We start from the raw sequence: 11,802 nt of genomic DNA, 5'->3' as shown, positions 1-11,802 counted from the left end.
CCCATGGATGCCTCTCGAAAGCTTCTTCATTTAACACAATCTTGGCAAACTTCAAAGGAACTCAACTATTCCGGTTAAGTCCAAATATTCCAACGTGCAGTATAAATAGCTTAGCTCCCATTTCCTTCTTCGCTCTGCTCAATGTCTTGCATTTTTTGCAGACTGCATCGAGCTCTTTCCAATTCGACCCATCTGAGGGTTTCACACTCATCTCTCCCCAAATTCAGTGTGATCCGTGTCCCAATCATCTCCACCAATTGGATCACAGTTGAGCCCCATGATGGCACTAAACTCATGGAGGGAAAACCTCGTGGGTCTACCACCCATAGTTGACCATAACTCATATCGCCTGTCCACAGCTAATTGGTTTGTTAAAAACTGATGAACGATGTGTGCACTCCAGGTATATTTTTTCACCGCAAGCTTCAGAAGAACTCCTACTTATGATATATTCATTACATCATTGAACACCGCATCACCAACCTCTTCTCTCAAGGTGTAAAAATCTGTCAGGTGGCATCCGTAATTGAAGTTGTGGTTCTGCAAAGGATATTTTCCTGGCGGAAACAGTCTGGGGGGGGGATAATATGTGACCATCACTATTAATATGAAACACCAAAAACATATCAACAACTTTACCATAAAAACAAAACTGATCTACCACTCTACTAAAATAACTCTACCACAGACATTATACAAGTCTATCAAAAAACAACTCTACCAAAGATATTATACAAGTCTACCACAATTAAAAGAAAACTCTATCACATTCATGATAAACGTAAAACAACTCTATCAAAAAACAAAACAAGTCTACCAATACCAAAAAACAAATCTACCAAAAAGAATAAGTCTACTCTTATAATTACAAATGAACATCCTAATTCAGTCTACCATCAAGTAAGTCAATCACATTAAGTCTACCATCAAGTAAAAGCATCAAGTCTACCAAAATTTAAAGAAAACTCTATCACATTCATGACAAACGAACAACAACTCTATCAAAAACAAAACAAGTCAACCAACACCAAAAAACAACTCTACCAAAAATTAAAAGTGTACTCTTATATTTACAAATAAACATCTGCTATCACATTAACTCTACCATCAAGTAATAATGTCAAGTCTACCACAATTACTAAATAAACAACAAAAACAACAACAAAACTACCTCAAATTCGACGCCTTTCACCGGAAATTTTCTCCTACAAGTGGAAAATGGAATTAGGGTTTACCAAAAACACAAACTTTAGTCGGCGATCACCCTAAAAAATTTCAGCGGCCAACCCTCTATAGAGAGTTCTACAGACGAAGAGAAGAAGACAAAAAGAAGAAGACGAAAAGACGAAGACAAAATGAAAAGACGAAACGGAGAAGACGAACATATAAAGGAGAAATGGAGAAACCCTTACCTACTTCTTCCCGGAATCTCGCCGTAGAATACGACAGCTTCGAAATCGCAACAACAATCGTCGGAGATGTTTGTTTTTAAGAGACACAATTAGGGTTTCTAACCCTTTTCTTTTCTTATATATATCTAATTTCCTCTTTCGTTTCTTTCTTTATTTTTAGTTCATTTATATCGATAATTGTTATAAAAAATATAAATCCTTAAAATTTAGAAAATCTTAATTATAATGGCAGTTTTGTTATAAAAACAAGAACAAGGATTTGAATGTTTTTAGCCAATTTATTAAGGTTAATTTAGTTGTTCAAATTTGGGGCAGAATTATTCTAGTAAAGGAGCAAGTTTTGAAGGTTATTCTAGTAATTATCTCTATATTTAAAAGAGAAAGTATGAAGCAGTAAAATAAGTAGGAGGGAGAGGAGAGAGCAAACATCGCTCTTCTTCTTCATCTTATTATTGTTGTGTTAAACTTTACAAATACACCACCTATTTATACTAAGGATATGTGGTAGGTAAGAAATGTTGGCGACTCATTTTGTTACCTAACCCCTTTACTTATCCAAGTAATGGATAATCATTCATTTTATAACACTCTCCTTTCATTATCCATCATAACAGATATATTGTGTACTGCCTCATTAAAAAAACCTTATCATGGAAAAATTCTTTTAAGACAAAAACCATAACAAGGAAAAAAGAGTGCAGTAGTGCTCTCCCTAGAAAATATATATAATCTTCTTTTCCTTCGAACGCTTAGATGACAGAGTCTCTCTCTTTGATAGATGAGTCTGGACGTATACGTCATTTGAATGTCTATCATCTGCGTATTCTTTAATACCTCGTTAAAAACCTCATCATGAAACCTGGTGGGAAAAAACCATGGTAAGGAAACACAGATCATAATACATCTTCTTCCGAAAGTATTCCTCTTTGGAGGTCTATATTTAACGTGTTCTTTGCTGCCTCGTTAAAAACCTCGTCATGAAAAAACCTATTAGGACAAAAACCATGATAAGGGAAAAAGAGTGCAGCCACGCTCTTTTTCTGGACAAATCTCTTTATATAGTTCTTATGGAACCCTTTCATATATGTCTTCTGGACATATATCTTTGTATGGTTCTTCTAGAACCTTTTCATAAATGTCTTCAAGATATTTTCTCTGTATGATTCTTCTTGAACCTTTTTACAAATGTCTTTAGGACATCTTTATTCGGTTCTTCTGGAAATTTTTCACAAATGTCTTCAGGACATTTTCTCTATATATTTCTTTTGGAACCTTTTCACTTAAGAGAGGAGTTTTATCTTACAAGCCCATCGGCCTCCCACGCTTTAATGGAACCCACAGTTCATTTGCTCTGTTTTCATCAATAATTTTTTCCGGAACATTTCTTTTCATGGAGCATTGGCAGCGGGGATATATGATTTCATCACACATCTTATATCTTTGAACGTATTAAGTAACTGGTTTGCCAAACTTTGCAAATGTACAATTTTATGAACTCCACCTCACGTTTATTGGTAGGAGGATCGAAATAAGCCAAATTTTATATACACTTTTGTGATATATTTTGGTGATTCTCTAGATCCTCCCCCTCAACGCAGGGAATTCATTTTTGTCAAAGTGTCAATCGGCAAAACGTGCCTTAAACATATCTCCAGTTACTGGTTCAAGATATCACCTCTGGAATAACCCCCTTTTATTATACTACTCGAGAAAAACTCTTCAGGAGATTTGATGATCATCATTCATTCTTTATTTCCATCGAGTAGTGTTCCCGGGAACAGAATTCCAATATAATCCTTTAGGGATTAATTCCTCTAGAGGTTAATCTTTGGTTCCACCTTTTTATAATGACATGGTGAATCAAGATCTCTTATCATCGGTTTTATTCAGGTATCTGATTTTATTTCAAACCATGTCAACAATCTCTTCGGGAGATTAATCCTCTTTCGCTCCTTTTCTTTTGAGGATTTGGAACCAAAGTAGTCTATCACGTTTCTACGTGTCATTGACTCAAAAGACCGTCCTTCAGGGACATCTATTTTATGTGGAGCTCAGTTGGGATATGAGATTTCTTTTTGATTCAATATGAACTTCAGGTTCATATGAGGATCCATCAGCTGTTTATTATATGCCATACTGCATATTTTATATCACCACATAGAGATCACTGTAATTGGTTTTGCAATCCCTTGGATTTGCTTTATCTTAAGCTAATTTTGAGTGTGAACATAATCTTCTGGATGTTCAACTTACTCTCGATATGGGATTCTTTAATTCTTCCCCTCAAGATGATGATACTTTTAAGGTTTATCCATCTCGAATTGAATCCACTCTTGGACGAACACATATCCAATGAGCTTTTAAAAAAAATGGTGATCCATCCATGGATGTTTTTCACGATGACTTCATTTTTTTATGAGATGCAATAGTTGAAAAAGCTTATGGTTTTTCAACATGTATTCTCAATGATCTTATATCATTGGAACTATCAAGATGGCTGAACCAGTTTATTCAATTAGTAAACTTCAGGTTTACTATGGTAAGTACCTTTGCCATCTTTCCTTTTATTATCACATATATGCATATCATCATTGTGTGCTCTTGTGGAGCATTTTTCTCTTCCGGAGCTTTTATCTCTTCCAGGGGTTTTAGCTCTTCCGGAGCTTCTAGCTCTTACGGGGCTTTTAACTCTTCCGGAGATTCTAACTCTTACGAGGTTTTTGGTTCTTCCGGAGCTTATAGCTCTTACGGCGTTTTTAGCTCTTCTAGAAGTTTTGAATTTTAAAGACATGATTCGATATCTTTAACTCATATTATAATTGATAAAATATATCAGATAATTAAACATATTGACTCATAATAATAAAATACCTGGTATAACTTCCATAGGTTTAGAAGACGTTGAGCCAACCAGTGGCAGATCTAAAAAAAATAATAATTGGGGGCATAGGTTTATAAACAAGAAAAAAGAATTAGTTAGGGACAACTTATTCTTTTTTACCACTAAATTAAAAAATTTTGATTAAATTTATTTAAATTATATATATATATAATAGGGAGCACTTGACCCCATTGAACATTCACTACCTCCGCCCCTGGAGCCAACCATAAAAATAAGGAGGATGCATAATCTTCCACTCCACAAATATGAACACAGAGAAGAATTAACTTTTCACACCATAAATTTGAACAAGGAGGAAGTTTACCTTCCACTCCATCATTTTCTGGTTATGGAGGAGGCTTAACCTCCCGTTCCATAAAATTTGATTAAGGAGGATGATTAAACTATCAACTCAATAAAATTCGATCACGGAAGAGGTTTAACCTTCTATTCCATAAATATATGTTAAACTTTACAAATACAACACTTATATATACTCCCTCTGTTTCATTATAGTTGATTTTCTGAATATTTACACACAGATTAAGAAAGCTATAAATGTTCAATTATTTACTGTTTATTTTTGTTAATTAAGTTATTTTTACAAATGATTTTATTATTTTATTATTACTTTTTCTTTTTTAACTGTGCATTAATGGAGTAAAGCAATATGCATTAATATTATTCATTCAATTTAAAGAAGAGATATGCATTAATTAGATGTAGAAAATCAAATATTATGAAACAAGAAAAAAAAACCTAGAAAATTAACTATAATGAAACAGAGGGAGTATTAAAGATATGTGATAGGTAAGAAATGTTGGTAACTCATTTTGCGTTCATTTTATAACAGAAACGATAAAAGAGACCTAATAAAAATCACAAAGGCAAAAGATTAATAGTTGAGTAGCGGACTTTTCATTTAACTATTGCCCCAGAATATCAGAAACCCGACAAAACTCAAACTCCTGAGAAGCGTAATCAAAAATCCTTTCATTGGAAGGACATGAAAAAACTGGTACAACAATATGTAAGGATATTAACATGGATTATTAAGATTCTTGTAATCGTAGATTGTTTAAGCAATTCTTGAAACTCATCATGCCTTGTCGATATTTCAGAAGTCTCATTAGTTATATTTCCTAAAATGGACCGATTTTGAGGAAAGCATAGACTACCGAGTAACAATGTTGAATACAAGAATTCTCATGCACATTTATGTAACCGTCCAAAACAGATTAGTAAGCACATGAAAAGCAATAAGTACTAAACAAAAGAAATATATATATGGAGTGAGTGAAAATTAGGAGGAACAAGATACAAACATCAAGGACATGTAATTTCCCAATCTGCTGGCCATTCACCTTTCTAACACTGATTCCTTTGACTCGACCCAAATGGGTCAGACTCGGCATCTCTCTAGCTTTTCTCTCTTGTCTACAAGCTCCTGTAATCAATAACGGTCACCTCTTCCTCTGGAGCATCAAGGTCTTGGTAGCTGCACCATTTTCTCACAACACTAGTTTCTTAGAGACACTGCACTCTTGTTCATATGGTTACTGACTCTAGATTGAAAGCCATGTCTGATAAAAAGATGGAAACCATGTGTGATATATACTCAAAGCATAAAGTGAACTACGTTACCTGCGTAGCCGTCTAGGATCCTGTCTAAAGGCCGGAGACATAAGAAAAGGGGCTGCTCCACCTCTGCCGCTACCTTCAAAAGAAGGGTTGGGTCCACTTGGGTCCCTAAACATCTGCATCGCAAACTCAGGCGGTGCTGGTACAAATGGTCCCAGTGGCCTGCTCACATCCATCATTCAGACAACATTACAGATCATCGACAAAACAGAGTAGCTATTTGTTTTACTCCAATGATAAGATGACGAGAGAGCCTACCCGGCACCAGGAACAGGCATCAGCACTGGTGGTGGGTTTATGTCCGACGAGTAGGGAGGAACATGAACACCGGCTTGTCCACCAAATGCTTCGTAACCACCTTCCTGGTTTGCACCATCAGGACCATCACCATCACCTCTCTGTTGATCCTCTGACCGGTCAACTCTGTCATTTCCATTGGCCCGTCCATCACGCTCTCTGCGTCCACCTCGATCATCCCTCAATCTGTTTTCCATGCCTGGTTTACGTCTCATCATAGGTCTATCTCTCTGTCATAAGAATATTTCATCCGAGTAAGTACAACTACAACCAAAGCTAACCCACTAACCCAAAAGCAAAAGACTAGTCAACATTCCATTAAATGATCCCAAAAAAAAAATATCACATACCGGACCAGATTGCTGCGTGGCTGGTTGTCCTCCTGGAGCATTAGGATCACTGCAAATGGCACATTATTTTTTTCATTACGAGTCGGTAAGAAATGACAGAAGAAGAATGATTCCAATAGAAAAACCCCAACATACCTCATATAGTTCTGAAAATACAGTTCTTCCCGCACTTTGCCAGTCAAATCCACGACAAGCTCAGTGTGTTTCAGCTTGAGATGCTTGTACACAAACTCAGCAGCATGAAACAGTTTCGTGCAGCCTTTAGCTCCACAACCATATTTCCAACCATACTTTTCATCCCTAATCTTTCGGACATGAGGATCTAAAACTTCAAGAGCAGCAGCATCTATCTTCTCTTTGGCAGCCATCACTTCAAGGGGATCTAGACCTTTCAACCTCTCTTTCCAATGAGAATCAAATTTACTTTCGCTCTCATCTCCTTTTGCATCAGAGCCTTTTCCCTCAGCTCTCACATGCCGCAGACCCTTAGCCTCATTTGTTTCAACTTTTCCGTAATAGTCCACACCATGAACACGCCAGAGGTACGTGACAAGCGTGTCAAGCAATTCAACACCCTCAAGGCCTTTCACAGATGTCAAACCTCTTATGATTATAACTGGACCAGTGGAACCAGTGGGTAACTTATCTCTACCAGACTTTTCAGATTCTGAACCTGATAAAACGTTTTCCACAATCCCTTTCTCAGTGTCTAGCTTACGCACAAGGGCTTGTGCTTGATCAATGTCAGTTAGGATTCTCTTTGGATCAGAAGTGAAACTGGGTGCTTTCGGCGCCGCTGAATGCTCAGTCTCTTTAGATCCACCCTTACCAGGTCTTTTTCTTTTACCACCATTGGCTGCTTCATCCTCGGAATTTGGCTCACTAGTCCGGCCTGATTTATTCAATGATGTAACTGCAGGACCTCTGGAACATATGGAGTGGAAACTGTGAGCTTTAGAGATAACAGAATGGTGATTATCATACATATGTGGAGTAAAGGCCAAGGAAATTATCTTACAAATCTACTGTTCCATTCTGTAAATCAAGTAAAAAATCTTTCGCCACCTTCCGTGCTAGTTCATTCCTCCTGAAAGTTTCAAAGAAGAATATATAACGTCAACCAATAGTGTAATACAAAGACTACAAGAGGATTAGTGTTTAGTATTACTATTAAACCAATTACGCACAAACATAGTATCCAACTGCTGGAAATGGCTCTTGAACTCACCTTTCTATGACAGAGAGTAGGTTTGTTGGATGATACTTATCTTTCAACCTGTTTCCGTAACATAGATAAAAATTGTCAGTAGCTTGCAGAATTTCCCAGAAGAATGTAAACAATGGAAACAGATAGTGAAAATCACCATTCTTCCTCTTTGTGAGTGTTAAAAAACACACGTTTCTGTGTTGTGATATACTCTGACTTATATTCTTGGTATCTGCATTAGGAAAAAAAGCATTACCCCTGCAGCCTTACGATACAAATGATTAAGCAGCAAGGCTAAGTTGCAGTAATAACCATACCTGCGTTCAGCTTCTGATGGCAATATATCATCTTCCAACTCCTGGATAAACTGTTTGTATGACATCAATCCATCCCTGGATATAACAAATACAACGGTATCTACTGTTAAATGCAGCAGCAGGGGAGTCTACAAGCAACTATTTGTGATCAAAATTTTACACTTGGAACAGACTAATGGCTTTTTTATCTCGTGCTCAACGGCAATTATGGAATCAGATGATAGACTTCAACATCACATTGTTTGAGAAATGATTTTCTAGTAGATAATCTGATCGATCGTGTGTCTGAAACATTCACTTTAACTCTCCGGATCGATAAGGAAGAAAGGATATATGCCTTCATCGGAGAAAGAACATTCTACAAGGGATATATCCCCTTTCCTTGAGCATCACTAGACAGTTCAACACTCCTCGTTTACAATTACAAGATTAAAATAAACAAACCACGGGATAAAAGCCACAACCCCAAGAATACAAGAAAAAAAAAATGAGCAAAGATGACGGAACTCTCTAACCTTTGAGTCCTTCCACTGTTGGAAGCATCGCCATAGCCTCCACGACCTCCCTCCCAATCTGCCAATAGAAATACACAGAAAGGCCAGATATTGGTATCTCTCTTATTTAATAGAATGCATGTTCACAAAAGAAAATGTTGAATTAACTGCTCAAGTTGTTCCCAATCTACAGTTTATACGAGAGGAAAACACAAAGCTACGATAGTCATTCTAAACATATCTTACAAGACAAAGAAAAACAGAAGCGAAATTGCTATCAAAAGACGTCTCACCCTGATAGCGACCCATAAAGCGGCCATGAGGCCTATCATCACCATAACCAGGCCTCCCACCCATTTCACGATCATATCCTCCACCGTAGTCATATCCAAACCTATCAGTCGAAAAGAAGAATGATGAACCGATTAGAAAAGCCCGAAGATGATGGTTTGATCTTCTTAATTGTTACGAGAGGACAATCAAAAGTTTGAGAGACGTTGTTTGATCTTCTACAGTGAAGCACTTGTTTATCCTCAGCTAAGCAACAATGCAACTGACATGCTGTTTATAAAATTCTTATTCTTCAAACACCAAATGAAATTGAGTCTTAGCTCAATCGAATACTTTGATGTAATTCGAATTAAGCTTGAGGGTTTAGAGAATTATGAGCGATGCAATTTCATTCACAAGTTTGACTTTTCAATTCTCATTCTTAAGAGACTGAAGTAGATGAAAGAAGATCCAAGCATAAGAGATGAAGAAGATTACCTTCTATCGGGAGGGCCATAGCCACCACGGGGACTGCCACGGCGACCATCAAAGCCATTATCGTCCCTCCTATAACGCTTGTGAGGAGGCGAGCGTCGCATGGGAGGAGAGTGTCGCCTATCTCTGTACGGTGGCGGAGGGCTCCCGCTAGGCCGCCGCTTGTAATCCCTGCGGGGCGGCGGGAGAGGAGAACGGTCACGGTCACGGCGATTGGGCGGACGTTCGAGGTCTCTGTCGTCACGCCGCTCGCGGGAATTTCTCTCACGGCGGTTGGGAGGCTGTTGCTCTTGCTGTTCCTGCACCGGTTCCTGCTGCGGCAGAGAAGAAGGAGGTGGTGAGGAAGAGGTGGTCTTCTCCGGGATGGAATCGGCCGGAGGAAGAGTCACATCGGCCATTTGGAGAAGAAGATCGGAACCCTAACTCCCGGTATCTAGCTGATTATTGGACTCCCTGATTATTCAAAAGCCTCTCTTCCTTTTGATTGACGGGTGCGTCGTTACACAATACACAAGTGAACCTTATGTGAGTAATTTCAACTCGGCCTTACTCGGAAGAAGCCCATCTCCGTCAGTCAGACAGTCACCATGAAAAGAAAAAAAGTTTATTAGTGGCATCTTTTTTTTTTTTCCACAATTAGTGGCATCTATCTTTTTAAAATATTTTACATATTCGACAAAAAATGAAAAAAGAAAAATTAAAAATTCGAAGTAGTGAAAAAAATGCAAGATCAATCTAATAAAAAGCTAAATTTTACGTGTTAATTCATGGAAAAATAGCCTTAAAAATATCCAATTATCACACAAATCTCTGTTGGACTTATTTAGATATTGAACTAAGTACAAAATTTTTAGTCAACATTAATAATTGTGTAAGCAGCATTAACAACCGTTTACTATTGAAATTTAATAAAATGATGTTGTTTCATAAAATAGAAAATTCATATTTTTTTGGGTAATTAGACAGGGAGATGAAAGTTTCCCTACTTTTTATTCAAGATAAAAGAAAATTACACTCGGACTTGCTTCGGAAACGCAGTTCCTTGGACATCATCCTTAACAATTGACTCAACCACAAGCAGAGGAATCTCTAGAAAAAGAAAACCTAAAGGTAAATCAAAAGCAAGATTAGCTAACCCATCAGTCAGACGGCTAGCCTCTCTGTAAATATGTGAAATACGGACTATCCAGTCCCGAGTAAAAAAGCCATGGCACAGACGCACCAGAAAAGATAGGGGATGAGAATCTTCCACCCCTAATCTTAGGAAACCAACCACCAGCTCCGAATCGACTTCTAGTTCAACCCTCGTACAACCCTTCGCCCAAGCGATATACAGGCCATAGTAAACCCCTCATAACTCAGCGAAAGGGGCTGTGCATATCCCGATATTAAGCGCAAAACCCCCACACCACTGCCCTCTAGAATCTCTCAAACTACCACCAGCCGTAGCCAAACCTGGGTTACCGCGAGATGCTCCATCCGTGTTAAACTTTAACCAATCCTCTGCCGGTCTCTTTCAAGACACCATCCGTTCTACACTTTCTCGAGTATCATGTCGGGCATTAACCGAGTTATGAGCACGAAACACTTCCTCCGCAACCTCTCTTACAAATTTTACTCGGTCCCGACATTTCCCGACCTCACCAAACACATAACCGCACCTCCATTTCCAAGCCCACCAAATCCCCATAGCAAATAAAGTCGACCAACCACATCCCTCATGATCTTCTTCAAATCCCAGATTACCAAACAGCCACTCATACAAAGACCCATTAAAGAAAGCTTGCACTCTACTCCTCGGCACAACTCTTCTCCAAATTCCGGCAATAGACGGACAATCCTTCAGTAAGTGCAGAATCGTTTCTTCTCCTCCACGGCAGACTTGGCACGTACTCGAGGCTCCCAGATGTCTACGAAGTCTTTCTGCATTCGTCATAATGACTTGGTGACAAACCAACCAAAGGAACAAATGCACTCTCTCCGGTGCTATTACGCGCCATATCCGATCAAAGAAGCTTGACATGTTCAGTCTTGGCACTTGAATCTCGGTCAATAGTCCATACGCCGACCTCACCAAAAACTTACCATTCGAAGTCTCTCCCCATGACAATCTATCTTGTGCACCCTTGACATTATCAACAACTATAGCTGAGAGTTCAAGTCGTTTATTATGAGTCACATAAGGCACAATGTTCTCAAGCCTCCAGCCCGTGCCCTCATGCCATAAATCCTTCACCCGTAACTCCCTGTATCCTGCAGGTAAGTCACCAACTGCCCCATCCGACAACGCCCCGTTTGACAGCCATTTATCTTCCCAAAACCGTATATCACGACCATTACCAAGCACCCATTTCACACCCTTCAAAATCACATTTCGCAAACCCAATTTCACACTTCTCCATGTAGACGAACCCGGTCTCTTAGCCTCCATCCAAGCC

At 38.5% G+C, this 11,802-nt stretch overlaps 1 protein-coding gene and 1 pseudogene across 1 annotated transcript; both read right to left on the bottom strand.

Annotated features, from left to right (window-relative positions):
- Window positions 1–5,454: 5,454 nt before the first annotated feature.
- On the bottom strand, window positions 5,455–9,875 carry LOC18025613 (serrate RNA effector molecule). The gene is made up of 12 exons (XM_006408590.2): window positions 9,368–9,875; window positions 8,893–8,993; window positions 8,621–8,678; window positions 8,106–8,180; window positions 7,946–8,020; window positions 7,810–7,857; window positions 7,600–7,668; window positions 6,717–7,505; window positions 6,582–6,630; window positions 6,193–6,461; window positions 5,938–6,096; window positions 5,455–5,791 (listed from the first exon to the last, which is right to left on the bottom strand). The coding sequence occupies exons 1-12, from the start codon at window positions 9,760–9,762 to the stop codon at window positions 5,731–5,733; spliced, it is 2,148 nt and encodes a 715-aa protein (XP_006408653.1). The 5' UTR covers window positions 9,763–9,875; the 3' UTR covers window positions 5,455–5,730.
- Window positions 9,876–10,373: 498 nt separating this feature from the next.
- The window catches only part of LOC112089290, a 5,962-nt pseudogene continuing 4,533 nt past the window's right edge, over window positions 10,374–11,802 (bottom strand).

The sequence above is a fragment of the Eutrema salsugineum genome, unplaced genomic scaffold (assembly GCF_000478725.1).
Source record: "Eutrema salsugineum unplaced genomic scaffold, Eutsalg1_0 scaffold_12, whole genome shotgun sequence".
Lineage (NCBI taxonomy): Eukaryota > Viridiplantae > Streptophyta > Magnoliopsida > Brassicales > Brassicaceae > Eutrema > Eutrema salsugineum.
The sequence above is the reverse complement of the archived record's forward strand: the minus strand, read 5'-3'. Positions and strand labels throughout refer to the sequence as shown.